Raw genomic sequence first — 19545 nt, 5'->3', positions numbered from 1 at the left:
CAGGCGCCCCAAGCCTGTAGACTTTTTTTTTTTTTTTAATTTTCTTAAGTTTTTTTTTTTTTTTTTTTAAGATTTTATTTGTCAGAGAGAGAGCACATGCAGGGGGAGCACCAGGCAGAGAGGAGGGGGAGGCAGGCTCCCCTCTGAGCAAGGAGCCCAATGCGGGACTTGATCCCAGGACCCTGAGATTATGACCTGAGCCAAAGACAGACGCTTAACCAACTGAGCCACCCAGCTTCCCACCTATAGACTTTTAATATAGTTTCTACAGTTTGATTTCTGGTATAAATGAACTTTTTTACAGGCTTTTTTTTTTTTTTTTTTTTTAATTTCTTCCCATTAATTCTTTTGTAATTTTCCCTTTTTTTTTCCCTTTCATTTGGTTTTTGTAGAGATAAGGAGGGTAGGTGTTTTGTTCAAAGTGGTCCCTATAGTGACCTGAAGACCCACCCATCCCCACACACTTCACCCCCTTTAGAGGGAACCTGAAAAGATTGTGCAGAGACCTCCTTTCCCGAAGGACTCTCCTAGCTCAGCTCTTGCTCCTGGGTGGCCGTCCAGGTGCCCAGTGAGGGCGAAGGGGAAATCCAGAAGACTCGGGATGCAGTGCAGGGCTGTGACAAAGCTGCTTTGTCTGATTAATTGCCACAAACCCAGAGGCTGCAAATGACAGAAACCTTTTCTTTTCACAATCCTCAGGGTCTTACTACCAAGTGCACACATCAGCAGGGCCTTGATCTCCGGAGGCTCCAGGGGAGAATGGCTCCCTGCCTTGCTCGTCTGTGGAGGCTGCCAGCCATCCCGGGCACTGCTTGACCTTAGACAGGTCCCTTCAGTCTCTGCCTCTGTTGTCACGTGGTCTTCTCGCTCTGTGTCCTCTTCTCTTCTTAGAAGGACACCAGTCATTGGTCCTAGGGCCCATCCTAGTGCCGTCTGACCTCATCTGAACTTGCTCACGTCTGCAGAGCCCCTGTTTGCCATGTGGCCATGGGCACAGGTAGCAGGGGTTAGGACTCAACACACATCTTTTGAGGGACACACGTCAACTTAAGACCTATTAGTTCTTCTCCCACTTAGGCTCCAGGACAAGCCAGGTCCGTTTTACCGACAAGGAGAAGCCAAGTTAGAGAGAGATGAGGAGACTCACTGAGCGGAGCACAGCAAGGCCTGGCTGGGAACTGGCTCCAGACCAGGGCTTCTCAGGGCAGAGCCCCCGTTCTGCACCGCCTCGCACCAGGTGGCGCTGTGGCCGGCGGTGTGACGTAGAGGGGAAGGGGCTGTAAGTGTGCCCCTGCCGCTGGCTGTCCTGGGTGCAAGGACCTGTCTCTGTTGGGATTGCAGAGCGCCGGCCAGCCGCGCCTTTCCTACGCCGAGATGGCTGAGGATTACCCGCGGTACCCGGACATCCACGACCTGGACCTGACGCTGCTGAACCCGCGCATGATTGTGGTGAGCAGGGCTGTGCCTCTGGGGTGGGGTCCTCCTCTGCATGTTCACGCCTGCATGTTCACGGTGGCCGCAGGTGACTTGTGTGGTCTTCTCTGCAGGATGTCACCCCATACATGAACCCCTCGCCCTTCACCGTTTCACCTAACACCCACGTCTCCCAAGTCTTCAACCTGTTCAGGACGATGGGCCTGCGGCACCTGCCTGTGGTGAATGCTGTGGGAGAGGTGAGTCCGGCTTCTGGCTGTGCCCACCGCCACGCCTGCCTTCCAGAAAGAACCCTGTCCCTGCTGCATGGGAGTCAGGCTTCCCGACCAGCAGGGTTTCTCGGCCTACAAGCTCTTCTGTAGCCCTTGGAGGACCTGTACCCCCTGCCTCCGTGTTTCTGAAGCACACTGTCCCCTCGGCCGGCAGGTGTCGCCAGGGTCACAGCTGCTGCAGAAGAGCATAGGCCAGTCGTCCCCAAGGTTCCTCTTCTTTACTCTCCATCAGGCCTGCGCCTCCTGGAGCAAGGGTCCATTCCCCACATGTTCTGGGGATTTATGACATTAAATAAGAGAATTTCAGGCAAAATGCTTAGAAAGTATATAAAAAATGCTTAGAGTCTTTTAGAAGATCCAACTGCCTACAATTAGTAAAGTGCCGCACACTCTCTCTTTTTTTTTTTCCCCGAACTCGGTTGTTTTTCTTGTTACACAGTTATTGTTTGGTTATTTAAAAAATAGAAAAGCAAAATACAAACACATGAGTACCAACCCTTATTTCTACAGAGGTAGCCACTCTGTCTTCCCAAGGTGGCTCCTTTGTCTTTTTCCCTCTGCACCTACAAGTAGAGATTTACGTGCCATCTTAGTGAGCGCGCCACCACTGCCTGTACTGTTTAATACCCTCGTGGCTCAGACCTTTCTGTGGCGGGAAACGCTCACTCACGGTGTTTCCGTGGGCTCGGCTGCATCCCCGTGGCCAGCTGTCCAGTCGCTTATCCAGCCATCCCCTGCTGGGGGCCACGTAGTTAAACGTCACTGCGGATCACCCTCTTGAGGCTTTTGATGTCTGTCGCCAAGTTGCCCTCCAGGACATGAGAGCTCTGTGGGTGGGGTCCTCGGGCAGAACGCTGGCCCAACCCGGCCTGCTCTTCTGTGGGCTTGGTTGCCATGGGTCAGACTATTCCTTGAAACACCAGGGCGGCTCTAACATGCTTCCTTTCGTCAGTGAGACGTGAGCGGCGGCGGCTGCAGCCATGAAGAGCTCTGTTTGTCTGCACGCTGGCGAGACATCCTGCGGCCTTCCTCCCTTCTGACCCCATCTGCCTGGAGATGGCATCAGGCCCCGCACATTAAGGGCTCAGCCCCACACGACTTCCACTCCCCCCACCCCTGCCCACTTCAGATGCCAATCAACAGTCCAGCTTGTCCTCTGGGTTTCTGGCCAGGTGGCTGTACTTTGGAGATTCCCGTGACCTTGTGCTCCTAGAACTCAGGCAATCAGTTTACTTACCAGATGATCGGGAACCACGAAAGGATGTGACCCAGGAACGGCCAGATGGCGGAGATGCAGGGGCAGGTGTGGAGGAGGGGCACCAGGCTTCCCCGCCCCCTCTGGCACCCCACCCTCCTGGCACCGTCCATGTTCACCATTGTGGGGCTCCCCATACCCCATAGTTGAGGAACGTCGTCGGGGGCTTTGCCGTGCACGTACACATGATCGATCACGTCATGGCCATGCTGATTGAGTCAGCCTCCGGCCCTTCCCCGCCCACAGATGGGGGCTGCGGGATGGGGGCTCCATCCTTAGGGCCTTTCTCACAATTTTTTTGTCATGCACATAAGCTCAAGTAGAGCTGAAAGGGGCTAGTTATGAACAGTAAAGGATGTCCTTACTCCTTACTCCTTACTCTTATCACTTAATTCCAAGCTTTTAGAACTTTACGCCAGGAGCTGAGGTGAAGACCAAGTACATGTGTACTGTTATAAGTCACACATCACAAGGACTCAGGTGGTGCTGAGACCTGGTATTTATGAGCTGCGGCGGGGTTGTGGGGTCTCGGGGTCACAGGGCCTCGGCCGCTGAGGAGCCTACATCGGTCTGTGTCCCCGGCATATGTGCTTATAGCGAGCGGCAGGTGGTGGGAACTGAGAAGGCTAGTGAGTGTGTGTCCTGTTGAAAACTCAGAGTTTAGCTGGCCCAACTAAAACTTCTCTCGGAGCTGAATTTGTCCCATTAGCCTCCAGGTGACGAGCCCTAGTTAACCTGTTGATCTCCCTGTCGCCTGGAAACTGGAGATTCTCAAGAGCACAGCGTGACCGGCTTGTCACGTCTATCCCAGCACTCTGCAGGCCGGGCCTCTGTCGCCCCTGCTTCCGGTGATGCACCGGGCCAGCCGTGTCCGCTTCCATTCCTGCCCCAGCAGGTTTGCTCTGCAGGTGACGGGGGTCTTTTCCTCCTTGTCCTAGATCGTTGGGATCATCACTCGACACAACCTGACCTACGAATTCCTGCGGGCCCGGCTTCGGCAGCATTACCAGACCGTCTGACAGCCCGGTGCGGCCTCGCCGCCACACCCCAGCCCACCCTGTCCCGGGGCTGCCCGGGGGAGGGGGCGGCTCGCTCATGCTTCGCTGCCACAGCCGGCTGGGGCTGTCAGGACACTGAAGATTCCCACTCACCCACTCGCTCGGAAAGTCTGCGTTCATCGAACACTTCGGCGGTCAGCGGTCCTGGGGATGGTATGTTGGACTGCGAGAGCCTGGGCCTGTCTGATCTTCTCAGCAAGTATCTTCCTGTTTCCTGCTCCCTGCTCTCTTGCCGTCCAGCCTGGGCCCCGGCCCCAGGCCCCTCCACCCGACGCGTGCCAGGACCAGAGGGGGCGTCAGGCCTCAGCCACGGGGGAGTGATGCCCAGAGCAGTTTTCCTGCCCTCTTCTGCTGCTTTCCTAGGGAACCCAGGTGTTGCCTTAAACTGTAACAGGAGGGGCTTTGGCCAAGGCAAGTGCTGGGGCGAAAGCCAGTTGCAAAATTAAGGGAATTACCAAATTTAGAGACTGAACCACAGATAATGCATGTGTCGGGGGGACCTTCCAGCATTGGGACTCTTGACAGGTGCCCAGTTTATTTGAAGGGAAACACGGCTTCCAGGGGGAGCTGCTGCTCTGGGCTTACCTCCTCAGAAGCGCCGCCCTCCAGAAGCACAAGTCCCACGGACCGTCCCTGAAGGAGAAGTCCGATGGGACGGTCCGACTTAAAGCCGCCCCAGTTTTTAGCATTTACCGTGGCCCATCCCTCGTCCCTCCCCTCTGCCCCGAGTTACTGACTTCCCATGAGTTCTTCCACGTGTCTTCCTGGAGATGCAGCCACAGCCCAGGTGTCTCCACCCCACCCCCCGCCCCATTAGATAAAAGGGCGCCCTGTGATATTGCTTGACCCGTCTCTGGGGAATGATACCGTTACATCCGAGATGGGCAGAAGCCAGTCCTGGGCCAGTGAGCACTACAGGAACATGATACGGCCTAGAAGCCAGATTAGGACAGAACAAATGGCTTATTCCAGGAGGAGGGCGTGTGCCCGTCACACACCTGTCTTACCCCCTGCTGCTAGCCGTCCCCAGCCCACTCGGGCCAGCCATGGAAACTGTGTTGCCAGGGGATAGGGGTGGGAGGGACCCCTGCCAGCACGTGCCCCAAGGCCCGAGCACGAACCCTGGAAAAGGAGCCTCTCTGTCTCTCCAGGCTGGGGGGCCCTTTCTGGGGGCCCCCAGAGCGAACGCTTCGTTTCGGCTATTTTGCACTTACTTTCCACTCGACCTCTGTGCCCTCCCCCTGACTTGCGTCCACACCCTAGGCCTGGGGTCACGCAGCCCTGGCGGATGTGCTTTGGGACCCAAGAAGGCATTTATTTGCATCTAAGTTTGCGTCGGGTTATTTTGTCAGCTGTGGCAGTTCCCCGAGAACATGGGCGCCTGCCCTTGACAACGCTGTCCTCTCGCGCTCTGCCTCTGGCCGACCGCCATTGCCACGACTCCCGTGCGGTCTGGGAGCGCGCGCCCGTCTCGCTGCGGCCGGCCCAGGTCTTGTGCTCAGCACGCTCTGCTCCCCTAAGTGAGGCGGCTGTTTCAGGATCTTTCCCACCTGGCTCCACCCTCCCCCCCAGTCCATCCTTCCCATTTTCTTATCTCTTTGACCAAAAATACTTTGACTTCTAAATGTTTCAGCTTCCTTGGATGCACTCGACCTGTGAGATGTGGACGGGGGCCCCAGTAAGTAGTTGGGGAAATCACAAGGACCAAAAAGGCAAGCGCTTCTGGATGTGATCGTGTTCAGCCCACCGCCAGTTCATTTTAAGGCAGCACCCAGAGCGAGGCCGCGTTACTCGTTCCTTTTATCAAGAGGGAAACCCAAGTCAGGAGAAGTCAGGACCGCCTGTCACAGACACCGAATCCCCTCTTCCCGTACCTCAGTGAAACTGGCAGGACTAAGGTCCTGCTGGGGGGAACGTCTGGCCTCCAGGGCTCTGGGGTCACCAGCTGTCTGCCTCGAAGCTGCCCTGGGTGAATGTTGTTGGAATTTACCGCCCCTGCACTTCCGGTCCCCAGACACTTCATCCCCACTAGACTAGCCCAGAGGTAACTGGCAGAACGCACACGCCTCCCTCCGCATGAGCTGACTGCACGGCCACGAGGTCCCAAACTCAGGCCCATCTGGAAAGGCACGTTGCTTCTTGTCGTCCGTGGGCGTCTGCCCTTACCAGATTAGCCCAAAGAGAACCACTGCCCCACTTGTAACAAATAACTGGAAGCCTCACTCCTTTGATAGTTAGAAACCCACGTTGTCCATGTCTCACCTATTACCAGCCCCGTCGCCCCCGGCGGTGGGGCACGTCCACACGCACAGCTGCAGGGGGCTCGGGCCAGCAGGCCGGTGTTCTGTGTGCCTGCCCGTCTCCCGCTAGGTGTTTCACGGTCCCCAGCTGAGCGGCCTGGGAGGTAGGGAGCCAGAGTCCCTCCCGACCCTGGGACCTTGGCGCTCCGGGAGGATTTGCTCATGACCTTATTTAACCAACGGTTCCTGGCTGGGATGGACGCTTGCCTGCTTGCTTGACGTTTCTGATGCAAAACTGTGTACTGCCACAGCCGTCGGAAAGAAAGCAAGCCCGCGGAAAGGCCGGAAGCTCCGTCCGGGGCCCTGTAGTGCCGGTGTGCAGTATTATCCCACAGCTCCCGATCGTGGCAGGCTTCCTTTCTGTTCGCACTGTTGGTTTAGACAGTAATACTAGCTAATTCTGTTGTGTACATACATTGTAATTTTTTTTTTAATTTGTAAAATTCTATTTTTATTTGAACTTTTGGAACTTGGAAGTTCTCATTGTAACCGTAACATGTCAGAATAAAGTGTGTTCAAATCTGTCTCCTCTAACCTCTTGTCTCCATGGGGCTGGTTGTAGAGTGGTATGTGATTTTCATTTTACGCCTTCCACAGTGTAAACATCACAAAGCCAGAGAGTAGACTGACAGGCTCAGAGGTCTCCTTCTAAAGCCTTGCCAACAAGACTTCATTCCCGGGGGTCCACCTGCTCCCAACTTAGTCCTTAGCAAAAATCACGAAGTTCCCAGTCTTCTCTCCCTTCAAATCAATGCCACGTGATCTTGTTTGCAGCTGCTTTCCTCCCATAAAAACCTACCCGTTCCCTCAGCTGCTGCTGCCCACAGCAGGAGACGGAGGAGCTGTGTGTGTTCTGACAGTGCTGTGTTTAGGAGTCTGCCCCACTCACAGGTTCCCCAATACCCAACCAGAAGAAGTACAATCAATGCCAAGGCTGTAGACGTTTGGGGCTGGCTTCTGTGCTGCCATCTGTCTCGGCTCTCTGTTTTGCCAGAAATCGGATTTTCTTGGTCTTCAGTTGATCTGCCTCAAGTTGCCATTCCACCAGCACTAGAAATCGTCTCCGTCAGTGCTGTCCCCCTCCACCTGTCCCCGGGTTTCCTGAACTCCAGGGACACTATCTGTGCATTTGGCCCTGTCCGTTCCATTTGAGGAGGATCCACCGTGTCACAGTGACCCCCTTGGCAATCTGCCCAGTTCCCCACACTTCCCTCCTAGCAGCTCCCACTCCCCGGACCTCAGGAGCCATGTTTGGACACTTTTTCCCGTCTGCTCCTGTCCTTACCAATCCTCTGCTTTTTGGTCCCCCCCCCCCCTTTCTGTGTTCAAAGTGCACATGAAGAAGAGATTTGTTGGAAGTGGTTAGATTAGAGATTTTTTTTTAAAGATTTTATTTATTTATTTGATAGAGATCACAAGTAGGCAGAGAGGCAGGCAGAGAGAGGAGGAAGCAGGCTCCCCGCTGAGCAGAGAGCCCAATGTGGGGCTCAATCCCAGGACCCTGAGATCATGACCTGAGCCGAAGGCAGAGACTTTAACCCACTGAGCCACCCAGGCGCCCCTAGATTAGAGATCTTACCTCGGCCCCCCCCTCCACTCCCCGTCAACTCATTTCTGGCCTCCCCTCCCCCTATAAAGAGTGAATGACTATTTACTCCCCCTTTTCCTGATTTCTATGCAAGACTAAGACAATTGGGCTGACGTTAGAAAGCATGGACTAGGCCATGTCCTGCAGTGGTGCTGAACAGGCATTGACCTTCAAGGAGTTTACAATCCAGAGACAGAGAAACGACCACCTACCAAGGCAAATTGTGTCATATTATAATTGTTATACACAAAACACCACCGGTGCCGAGCTCAGTTCATATCGAGCACGTGGTATCGGGGACAGCTTCAGGGACGAAGTTGCATTGTCCATGAGCCTTGATTGTGTAGAATGTTCTCGGGAGAACTGGATAAATGGCATTACAAGAAGAAGGGACAGGATAAATAAGGGGCAGAAAAGTGCACATGTCGGTGACCAGAGGGGGAGGGGGTTGGAGGAATGTCAGATTCTGACGTGGAGAGGGGATGTGTAGAGTAGAGCATGGCTCCCTGTTGTGGGTGAACTTGGTGCCTGGCATTCTCTGCTTCTTAGAAGCAGATAGAAAGAAATGGCATCTTCTCTGGTCCCCTCCACCGCCCCCCACCCTACCCCTCACCCATCCAAGTACCTGGGACCAGAATTAGAAAAAGCTGGTGGTTACCTTTTAATTAAGTCTAAATACCCAAAAGGCAGTTTGTCAACAAAGCAAACATCTCTTTCTTCACTTTGCTTAACAAAGGCACCAATCTGGGGGCTGTTGCTGGTGGGGGAGGCTCTGCGTGTGTGCAGGCAGGGGGTCTATGGGAAATCTCTGTACTTTCTGCTTAATTTGGCTGTGAACCCAAAACTGCAACCCAAAATAAATCTTATTATGTTTAAAAGGAAGGAGAAAGAAACAGTCTTCTTCTCTGCCACAAAAGGAAAACCGGGTTATTAGGCTGAGAAAAAGAAAGAAATCACGCCAACCAAACCTTTGGCTTCTGTCCGTGGTGCTGAAATTTATTCACTTTCAAACCGCTTTCAGTAACAGGTGAGTGTCTATCCTAAAATTAAGTGCAAGAGATGGGAGAGGTGGGGAAGCCACAATTAAACCACTTTATCTACATTTAGCATAAAATGTGAGAAACGTTGACAAGAGGCTAAAGCTTGAATACGGTGCTCGTCACGGCTCGATTTGATGGCAATGAGATGTGACAAAGTTGAGTGAGAGACCCCAAGGGATGAGGGTCTCTTGAAGTTTGCCCCCAGGGCCTGGCCCGCCTTTTCCTCCCTGGCCGTTATCTTCGGTACTACAAAGAGAACAGAGACAAATTTGGCTTGGTGACGTGGTCCTATTAGAAAAGTCAACTTCACAGGAGTGTGCTCACCTCCCACCAGCTCCCATTCCAGCCTGACAATCCTGGAACTTTCATGAACTGGGGCACAAGTTGTTCATTAGAAGTCATAAATCAACCCTGGTCATTTCCTTTCTTTTGTTTTTGGTTTTTATTTCTTTTTTAAAGATTTATTTATGTATTTATTGAGAAAGAGCAGGCATGCACGTGCCGATGAGTGAGGGGAGGCACAGAGGGAGAAAAATCTCAAGCAGACTCCCCACTGAGTGTGGAGCTCAACTCAGGGCTTGATCCCACAACCTGTGAGATCTTGACCAGGGCTGGAACCAAGAGTCGGATGCTGAACCGACTGAGCCACCCAGTTGCCCCAGCCTTGGTCGTTATCATTTAATTCTTTGGGATCTGACACTTCTGGGGAGAAACATGAGCTCCCAATCAACAGAATGATGAGGACTTGGCCCCACGAACATTTTAAGTTCCCAATGCTCGTGGCAGTAACTATTTTCCCCTTGGCATGTCCTTGGCAGCCTGTAGCTGAGGATGACGTCATTGGCCCAACTTGAGACAAACATTTCAAAAGAAGTAAACTTTACTCTGGTCTCTTTACTGCAGGAGGCATGCTCTGGTGGTGTTCTTTGACAAGGTCTGAGTCTCAGTGAAACCACAACTTCCTTCCTCCCCATCCCGTATCCATTCCCAGCTCCTCTTACCCGGAAGCTGTTGCAGCCCAGTCCGCTCTGGGCTCCAATCCTGTCCATCCTGCCTCCGAAGCAGCTGGACCTCCGCAAGCTCCGAGGGGCAGCAAGCAGTGCCCTCAGCTTGCTTTTCAGGAGACCAGATCTATCGGAGGAGTCCCAGGGGCTCCGCCCAAGGGCACCCCCATCTCTCTGGGCTGGGTTGACCTCCCCTGTCCAGGGAGGCACGTCAGGGAGGGGGCTGAGAGCCGCCCCAGCTTCCTCATTCTGCTCGTTTAGTACTTGTTGGGGCACGACCTCCTCTTCTAAAGGCATCTTGTCCTCCAAGTGGTCCAGCAAATTCTTTACAAAAGGAACACACAGGGAAAAGGAGAGGTCTCACTGACCTGCACAGTGTCACAAAGCCCCCTGGTCCCACACTGGGGCCCCTGTCCTGGCCCTACCTTGAAATCCATCAGGTCTGCATTGGACACAGAGCCATACACGGGGTTAGCTCCTATTTGCCCCAGGAGCTGAAATGCCAGGAAGAGGAGGAAGCTGGTGGTGATGGTGGGGGAGCCCATGCTGGCGTCGCTCAAGGAGTGGCCTGGTGCTGGCTTGCTTCTCTGTCCTCTCCTTTCCCCTCTCAGCCTCCGTCCGCCTCTGTCTCCCAGCTGCCCTGCGCCTCCTCTTTTTATAGCCCCCCAGCTCTCCAAGAGCGCGAGAGGGACGGAACCCTCCCCATTCTGTCACTTACAGTGATAAAGCAGCTGAATGAGGAGCAGCAGAAGATGGCCTTTTAAAGCTATCAGTCCGGCAGAGCCTGTCACTCCCCTCCACCTTGAGCAGCCCCAACAGCCCCGGACCCTCGGCTGCAAGAGCCACATTCTTGTTGATTTGCCTCAAGAGGTTCCCACTTCAAAGGTGTGAGAAGAGCAAAAAAGAGTCCTTGGTTATCTTACAGCGATGCCTGGGGCTCCTTTCTCCTCAGCAACGGGACCCAGGCAGGGAGACAGAGGGTGACAGTTGGCCGGCGCCCAGCTCCCCCAGTTGGTTTTCGGCTCAGCTGTCAGGGCATCCAAATAAGGGCGGGTGGGGAGGAAGTGGCAGGCGGCCTGCAGCTCGGGACAAATTAGTCCAGATGCTCAAGCTGGCCTCACACCTGACTCATCAGCCATGAGGGCAGCCTTCTCCCTCCAACTGGGCTGCCCTCCCTCCCAGCGGTCACTCTCAGCGGTCAGGTGAAGAGGGAGTTATTTTTTAGAGCATTAAGTCAGCCGGGAACCAAATGGGATGAGTGTCCCGAGGGTTCCACTCCTGGACGTAAACACCAAGAGAAGTTTTGGGAAACAGAACCATCCTTCTGCCAAGCATCTCCTCCTTCCCCTCCATCGTGTAGAGGGAGGTGGGCACTTAGAGACGCCAACATTTTCATTCCGTCACCTTGCTGCTTGTAGAAACTCAGACTCTGGATTTGAAGCTTCTAAACCTCCCAACCCTCCCGGGAAAAGTCCTTTGGCGAGTTGGCCGACGGAGTGAGGGGGATGTGAGGGTGGCACACAGTTTCCCTTAATACCTTCCATGTAACTCCTTCGAGGCCGGGCGAGTGATGAGCCACCAAGGCCTCCGTTTTCCTGGCTGCCAGGGAGAAATCACAGGGGGCATGGCTGTCCACATTTAACACGTGGCCCCCGTTCCCTAAGCTCAGCAGTCCGTGCTAGCCTGTTATATGATGCCCATGTACTGGGGGGCGACCACAGCATTCGAAGGGCCGAGAGACCTCACTGCAGCCCCACACAAACCAAGTTACACACATTGTCACCGCCTTCTTGCCCCCATTTGTAAAAACCTGCTCTACCCACCTCTCCAGGTTGTCAGGTGAGCAACTAATGCGTGAACGTGTTGTGGTGCGCTGCCTAACTGCAGGATGGCGCTCATGGTTGCCTTTATTGACCAACTGTAACGGGCCAGAAACTCTACTGAAAGCTTTGTGTGCATGATCTAATTGTCCTGGCCGCCCCACGAGGCAGGTGGTGTTGCTCCCATCCACAGAGGTTACGTCACTTGCCCAACCAAGGTCATTGGGCTCCTAAGCCACACAGCCAGGTCTTGAACCCCGGGTCTGACGCCAATGCCCGTATTCCCAACCATCCTACAGATGCAGCTGCTGTCACTTAGCATGATGGTCCCTTACCAGCCCTCTCAGTGCAGTTCCTGATTGAATAACCCCCTGCCCCCACTCTCCCAGGCAGCCTCTGAACAGCTCCTTCCCCCGCCCCCACTCCCTTGGCAAGTATGTGTGTGTGTGTGTGTGTGTGTGTGTGTGTGTGTGTGTGTGTGGGCTACCTCAAGGAAGGGGTCCTCCAAGCCCCACGACCTGTTGGCACACCTGACATGTTTTGATGTACTCCACGGGACTCAAGAAATGCGTGTGGGATGCCCAGGTCTGCCCTGAACCGACCCCTCCCCGGCTGCTCGCATTCCCTGGCCGATCAGGTAGAGAGGCTGCTCTGCGGGAGAACAAGAAATCGGGGCAGTATGTGGGGAGGACAAGAAATCGGGGCAGTATGTGGCCGGAGGTATGAGAGGTGTCCGGGGTGGTTTTAGTCTAAGACCTAAGGAGAAAGGAGCCCTCTCCAGTAACCTTACCTGGGTCAGCTGAACACAACCTAAAATCCCAAGTGGGCGCAACCCTGAATACGAACTCTGGGGGTAAAACCCCTCGTATCCTGATGAGCCCCTGGAATGTGCTCACAGCTTAATCGCTCCGTTGGTGTTGGCGTTGGCAGGGGTTATTATTAGCAAAGAGGATTCAGTGAGCAGCCACACTGGGGGAACCGATGCTCCTTGCTGTGTGCGTCACGCGGCCTGTCTCCTGGAGATGCCCTTTCAGACAGGCAGCGGCTACCGGAAGGGCGTCGTGGCAGGTGGCTCGGCCCCAGAGGGCTGGTGCTGCTCCTCTGTCCTGAGCCACTTCTGAAGTCTGTTAGTGGCCCAAGGACCAGCAGAAATGCTGCACTAGGGTCCAGGAAGAGAATTGCAGAATTTTCCCAGCTCCTTTTATGAAAGTCACTGTCCCTCTTTCAGACCGAAACCGGAGCAGGGCATTAGTGTCTGAGTCTCTTCTACAAGCCGGGAGTTTTTGTTCAGTTTCGTTTGGGTTTTGTTTTGGGGGGGGGGGGTTGTTGTTGTTGTTGTTGTTTATTTGTGGAAGGGGAGTGGCAAGAGAAAGAATATTCAGTTTTGCTGCCCAGAGGACTTCCCATAGAACCAACACTCCCTCCTACCCTGACAAGACTTAGTGGGAACACAGGTCTCAGATACACTTATTACCTCAATCCCAGCAAAGCATTCGATTTGTGCCTAAAACAGAAAATGGCTTGATGTAAATTTCCCTTCTTTCCCATGTCCCTGCTCAACCTGGGGGGGAGGTGGGAGGGGGTGTATATGTGGAGGAGTCGATCTTTAACACGGTGCTTAGAAGCGAGCCTGGAGGAGTGAAATAGAAGAAAAGCAAAAGGCACAGAAAACCAGATCCACCCCCGACCCCCACCTCTCCCACTAACCAAAAAATCAAAAGCCTTTATTTCCTGATCACTGGAAAGAAGTTGTCTTAGTCATATGTCGGAAGGAGCGTCGCAGATGGGTGGGAGAATCCAGAACTGCGGCTTCTCTGGTCTCCATCTCAGCATTTCCGTTTTAGGATCCTCTGTGGGGATGCTGCGGGCAGCTTTGGTCCCAGCAATGCAACACAAGTAAAAAATCGGTATGAGAAACCCTTGGTGTCCACGGTATGATTCTGTCGGACACAAATGATCTAACCCAGAAGCCCCAGTTGGGAGAAATTGGTAAGACCCTGATGCACATTTGGGGATCGTTATTTCTGATTTTGAAAATGATGTTCTGGGGGCGCCTGGGTGGCTCAGTTGGTTAAGCGGCTGCCTTCAGCTCAGGTCATGATCCCAGGGTCCTGGGATCGAGCCTCGTGTCAGGCTCTCTGCTCAGCAAGGAGTTTGTTTCTCCCTCTCCCTCCGCATGTCGCTCCCCCAGCTTGTTCTCTCTCTCTCTCTCTGTCAAATAAATAAATAAATTTTAAAAAAAATGATGTTCTGTTTCTTTGGTTCAACTTGGAAGTCCCTGGCCCTGGAAGTTGGCAACAGCTTCCCTAGAAAGCAAGGCCCAAGACAAAAGTCCAGTTGCTAAAGCTTTATGGGCGTGGGGGCAGTTCCGTTCAAGGGAAGCAGGAGCGAGGGGAAAAGAAAAGCGAGACGGTGTGTGTTATTTAACTACGGCTGTGTAACAAATGACCCCAGACCTTAGCGACTTGAAACAAGGCACATCTTTACCAAACAGTTTCCGTGGGTCAGGAATCTGGCCCTCTCCAGCTGGGGTCCCTTGTTCAGGGCTCCTGGAGGCTCCAGTTAAGACATTAGCTGGGACTGCCATCGGCTCAGGGTTTGGCTGGAGGATCTGCTTTCAAGTTCACTCCTGTGTCAGCTGAGAGACCACAGCTCCTTGACGACCGTTGGCTGGAGGTCAGTTCCTCACCACGTGGGCCTCTCCAGAGAAATGCAGCTGACTTCCTCGGGTCCAGAGAGAGATTATGTAAGCTCTTCACAACCTCCTTGTCCTGGAAGGGACATCCCAAGGGCACAGGTACCAGGAGATGGGGAGCCTCAGAGCTCTGGAGGCCAGAGTCTGGAATGAAGGTGTCATCGAGGCCATGTTCCCTCTGAGCCCTGTAGGGCGGAGATGTCCTTGCCTTGTCTGGCTTTTGGCACCTGCCGGCGCTCATTGGCACTCCTTGCCTTGTAGACACAGCACCCCAATCTCAGCCTCTCTCATCACATGGCCTTCCTCCCTCACTGTGTTTCTCTCTCCTCTTCCTATAAGGACAACAGTCATATTAAATTAGGAGCCGCCCCACACCAATCAGACCTCATCTTAACTCATTCCTTCTACAGTGAGACTGTTTCCCAATAGGGTCACATTCTGAGGTTATGGGGGTTTAGGACTTCAACATATCTTTTGGTTAGACAGAACACAATCCATAACAGACACTTTGTCTGTGGGGTCCTTGCTAAGTCCTGTCTCTCACTGGTTAAGTGCCAAGCCCACCCTCACCACAATCCTGCCCCAAGGCCATGAACTCCCCTTCCCTCTGGGCTGCCTTACCCAGCTCCCTTAGGCAGCGGCTGGGGAAAGCTGAGATTCCATCCACTCATGAACTGCCTTGGCAACCTCTCCTTGCCAGTGAATCCCGCCTTGTCGTGGGACGGGGATGGGTGGTACATGGAGGCGGAGAGGGGGGTCAGACGGCAGCTATGAGAACCAGGTCAGCCATTGTGAATGCATCCAATGCAGCCATTGCTGCGTTCTCTGGGAAGCCAGAGATACAGGCCAAGCATGAGGCAGTGCACTTGTCCGCAGCCGAACTCCATGGTTGTGCTAGTCCAGCACCAAGCCAGAACGCACACACCCTGATTACAAAAAAAATTTCTGGGGGCGCCTGGGTGGCTCAGTGGGTTAAAGCCTCTGTTTTCAGCTCAGGTCATGGTCCCAAGGTCTTGGGATCAAGCCCCCCATCGGGCTCTCTGCTCGTGGGGAGCCTGCTTCCCTTCCTCTCTCTCTCTCTACCTGCCTATCTGCCTAATTGTGATCTCTGTCTGTCAAATAAATAAATAAAATCTTTTTTAAAAATTTCTGAATGATTGCATCAAAGAGTTTGCCTTCAGTCCCTCTCTTACCCACTCACCCCTCCAAGGCACATACCTGAGAGTCCGCCACTGCGCCCTGCCCTCCCTGGGGCCTTCACGGGAAGGAGGAGTCACCCTCTGGCTGAAACATGAAGGTTCAGGGCTCTCCCTTGAAGCAGGAAGAACCAGACAAGTGGAGAGGCCGGTTAGAAAGCTGATGAGCGGATGTCAGCGGGAGTGGTGAGGGCATAAACCAGGAACGGAAGTGAAGGATTGTGTGTAGGAGACGCCAGGAACAAGGTGGAGTGGACACGGTGCCCGCCTGGGTGGTTCAGCCAGAGAACGGAGTCCAGGCAGATTCCTGGGGCTCTAATCATTGAGGCGGAGTCCCAGGAGAAGCTTTAACCGTCTGCGAGTTTCTTAGTTTAGGTTCTCCTGAACCTGAGAGAAGGATCCAAGCATAAGGAGTTTCCTTCGGACACAATCCCAGGAAACATCGGCAGAATGAGGATGTGACTAAGAAAAGAAGGAAGTCAGTGACCACCACGGCCAAGCGGAGCTCCGTCCCCTGTCCCTGCGCTCTGAGAACACGTGTAAGATGCATGCCACCTGTGAATCAACGGTGCTGGGGTCTTTGAATGCCGCCCGCCGCCAGATGTTGGTTGAGTGCGGCTCCTGGTTGTTGTCAAGTCCTCAGCACTGCCTGCCTGCCCCGATGGGAGCCAAGAGGGCTGGGGCTGCCAGAGAAAATCATTGGGCAGAAAAGCACAGTGCTGCTGGATAGAAGCAGGCAGAGGACAGGAGACTATCCACGTGAGAGTGGGAGCCAGGGTCCCAGGGCAGGTCCAGAGTTTGGTTGTGGAGATGTTCCAGAACACCCAGGCAGGTGCATGGGGCTGATGGGAGAAATGGGTCACCTAGTGAAACAGGACTGGTTGTCGAAGCTAAGGGGAGTGCCTGAAAAGTCCTCCCGAGGCCAAGATGGAAGGCTGAGAGCTGCCACACGAGCAAAGACAGGTGGCCAAGTTTGCTTCTGTTCAGATCTGGCCCCGCAGGAGAAATACATTCTTTTTTCCTGCCACAGATTCTCAGAAGGGTCAAAGCTGCCACAAGAGGGATGGAGAAGGACTCAGCATTGAGCCCTTGAGAGTCACAGGTGCACAGTCGGTGGCACGAAAGGAAGCATTCAGTCCCAGTGTTGTCCTGACTTTTGTAACCTCCACACTTGGCACCCAGCAAAGCTCATCCACCCTCTACTGAAATTCTCTCCAGCTCCAAAGCCTTGGGTCTCAGGCCTCCTGGGCTCTATGATCACCAGCGCTTGTTTCTGGGAAGATTATAGCGACAAGCATTTATGGAGATACATAATCTGGCAGCTTCGTTGGGCAACGTCGATAGTAGGGAAGTCAGGGAACTTAAGGCCATGGCTACAGTTATGTTGGGGAACGTTTGGAGGGGCCAGGGTCACAGGTTAGGGAAGGCAGGGTTTAAAGGGCATCTGTAGACAGAGCATGTGTGCCCTGCTTCCTGAACACAGAACAATGGGGAGCTCAATGGATGTGGCTCCGTGGGGTACGTCGGGCTGCCCACGCCCATCCTCCGGCAGACATATCTGGCTCCCTTGCATGTCTCTCTGAAGTCCTCCTTCCCAGACTTTTGCTTGGGGAAAAGGTCCAAGAAACAGATGTATCCCACATACAGACTCTACCACCTGAGCCCTACATAGGGACGAGCCAGACTCACCGGGAAGAATTCTGGAGTGCTGGCTGGATGTGGGGAGTGGGTGCTCTGGGAGACGTCTGCCTTCATCACCTGAGCAGAGGGAAGAGGTTGCCAACAGGCAATTGAACTGAGTGATGCCATTAGGAGGGCAATTCTCCCTCCCACCAGCAAGCCTGATTCACTGACTTGGGAGGGGACGGGGGGTACTGTGGTTAGGGACCTGCATGCTAAACCAGGTTCTGTAGCCTTGAAGCCTGGCTCTGCCACTTGCTAACTGAATGATCTTGAGCAAGTTAACACATCCCTGTGCCTCAGTTTCCCTTCTGTTAAAATGGGGGATAATGAGAGTTCTTCGTAGATTTGTTGCAAGGACTACACAAGTTAACAGACCTGTACCAGGAGCCTAACGAGGCCCTGATGAAAGCTCACTACACTGAGTCCTCATTGCCCTCCCCAGGTCAGACACGCGAGGCAAAGATGGCTCACGATTTTATTAGAAAGGATCTCACTCCTAAGCCTCATTTAAGAAATCTTAATTGATGGAGTGCCTGGGTGGTTCAGTGGGTTAAGCCTCTGCCTTTGGCTCTGGTCATCGTCTCAGGGTCCTGGGATCGAGCCCCGCATCAGGCTCTCTGCTCAGCGAGGAGACTGCTTCCCCCCGCCCCGCCCCCGTCTGCCTCTTTGCCTCCTTGTGATCTCTCTGTCAAATAAATAAATAAAAATCTTCTTAAAAAAAGAGAGAGAAAATCTTAATTGATGTCGTCAGTGGCTATCCCTAATCTCCGGCCCACACTGAGTCGATGAGAACTACAAAAAGCCCAGCCCACTTGCAGTACCCCTCGCTCAAAGAAATACTGGTTGAGAACAGCAGGAAGGTTAGGAGAGAGAAGTTCAAGGCCAGGAGCAAGGGAGAGAGCACAGGGTCGAGTCACTCGTCTCTCCGCCCATGTCTCGGGGCCGGCATTCTCGGCCCTATCCTACCAGCTAAGGGGCTTTGGTTTTCTGGGTCTCAGTTTTCTCATCCATCAAGCGGGGATAAGAATAGTCCTGTCCCTTCTGCAGATCTAGGATCATAAAAGGCATCCTGGGCAAAAGGGACTGACTGCATGAGCTGAGGTCTGGAGACGCCTGAAAGCCGTGGGGTGTGACCCGGGATGTCTGGGACACAGGATGCATGGGGAAGGGGGGCCCATAGAGTACAGGGCAGGGACCCCCATAGGAATCCCTGCTGAATAAAACAACACAGTAGGACTCCGGTGGGTGTCCCCTTTTCTGCCCTAGCATGAGAGGTTCCTCTCTCTGAGGCAGAGAGAAAGTGAAGATGTTGATCCCCCAGAAGAGGGGCACCCTAAAATGGTGGGCCTGTTGCCAGACACTCCTAAACTTCTGGGCTTGGGAAATGAAAATGTTATTAAACTCTGAGTTTTAAAGGTCTTGACGGGGAGACATCACCAATTAAATGTTGGAAGCTGAGGTTTGAGGCAGAAAGGAGGGCTCATCCCCATTTAGAGATGCATCCAAGCCTCTCTCTCTCTCTCTCTCTCTCTCACACACACACACACACACACACCGCCCCTAATCTTTGAGATTTTAGCTCAGACCTCCTGGAAACAGCCATCACCAAGAGAGAACACCCCTGATGGCAGAATTCCAGGCAGAGGGAAAACTAGGAAAAGACACTGACACACACCCTCATTTGCACAAATGTATCAAGGCCCATTTCCACTCCCAGGGAGCAACTACCACCTTTGAAAAGGCAGTTTCTGTAAAGTGTCTTGAATGCTTGAGGTATTTATAGACATTTCAGAACACGAAAAACCGTTCAAGAGAAGAGAGGCTCCCCCAACCCTGCTTGACCAGCCCTGATGCCATCTCCCCACCATACCATTAGAACACTTTTGGAATCTTCATGAAAACAAAAGGTTTGGGTTTTTTGGGTTTTTTTAGTTCTTATTTTTTTATTTTTTAAAGATTTAGTTTATTTATTTGACAGAGAAAGAGAGAGAAAGATCACAAGTAGGCAGAGCAGCAGGCAGAGAGAGAGGCGGAAACAGGCTCCCCGCTAAGCAGAGAGCCCAACGTGGGGCTCGATCCCAGGACCCCGAGATCATGACCCGAGCCGAAGGCAGAGGCTTAACCCACTGAGCCACCCAGGCGCCCCTAGTTCTTGTTTTTTAAATGATTTATTACTCAATGCACTGGGACAAATCAGTTT

The 19545-nt window shown here is 53.4% G+C and overlaps 2 protein-coding genes across 4 annotated transcripts in view; one reads left to right on the top strand and one right to left on the bottom strand.

Moving 5' to 3' along the window:
• LOC111154668 (chloride voltage-gated channel 6) overlaps positions 1 to 6843 on the top strand; it is a 31340-nt gene extending 24497 nt beyond the window's left edge. For 2 of the 3 annotated variants that reach the window (XM_022514465.1, XM_022514466.1), the window contains 3 exons: positions 1342 to 1449; positions 1548 to 1673; positions 3900 to 6843. In XM_022514465.1, coding sequence (XP_022370173.1) covers positions 1342 to 1449; positions 1548 to 1673; positions 3900 to 3980 — 315 coding nt within the window. In that variant the 3' untranslated portion in view covers positions 3981 to 6843. Of the gene's footprint in view, positions 1 to 1341; positions 1450 to 1547; positions 1674 to 3899 lie in introns of those variants that run through there. The other variant, XR_002641097.1, reaches the window with a different exon arrangement.
• A 2033-nt stretch (positions 6844 to 8876) lies between these two features.
• Positions 8877 to 10671, bottom strand: LOC111154752 (natriuretic peptide A). The gene is made up of 3 exons (XM_022514643.1): positions 10377 to 10671; positions 9949 to 10275; positions 8877 to 9193 (listed from the first exon to the last, which is right to left on the bottom strand). The coding sequence occupies exons 1-3, from the start codon at positions 10494 to 10496 to the stop codon at positions 9182 to 9184; spliced, it is 459 nt and encodes a 152-aa protein (XP_022370351.1). The 5' UTR covers positions 10497 to 10671; the 3' UTR covers positions 8877 to 9181.
• Positions 10672 to 19545: the final 8874 nt, after the last annotated feature.

Source organism: Enhydra lutris, unplaced genomic scaffold (assembly GCF_002288905.1).
Source record: "Enhydra lutris kenyoni isolate GAN:26980312 unplaced genomic scaffold, ASM228890v2 scaffoldscaffold38, whole genome shotgun sequence".
Classification (NCBI taxonomy): Eukaryota; Metazoa; Chordata; class Mammalia; order Carnivora; family Mustelidae; genus Enhydra; species Enhydra lutris.
The sequence above is the reverse complement of the archived record's forward strand: the minus strand, read 5'-3'. Positions and strand labels throughout refer to the sequence as shown.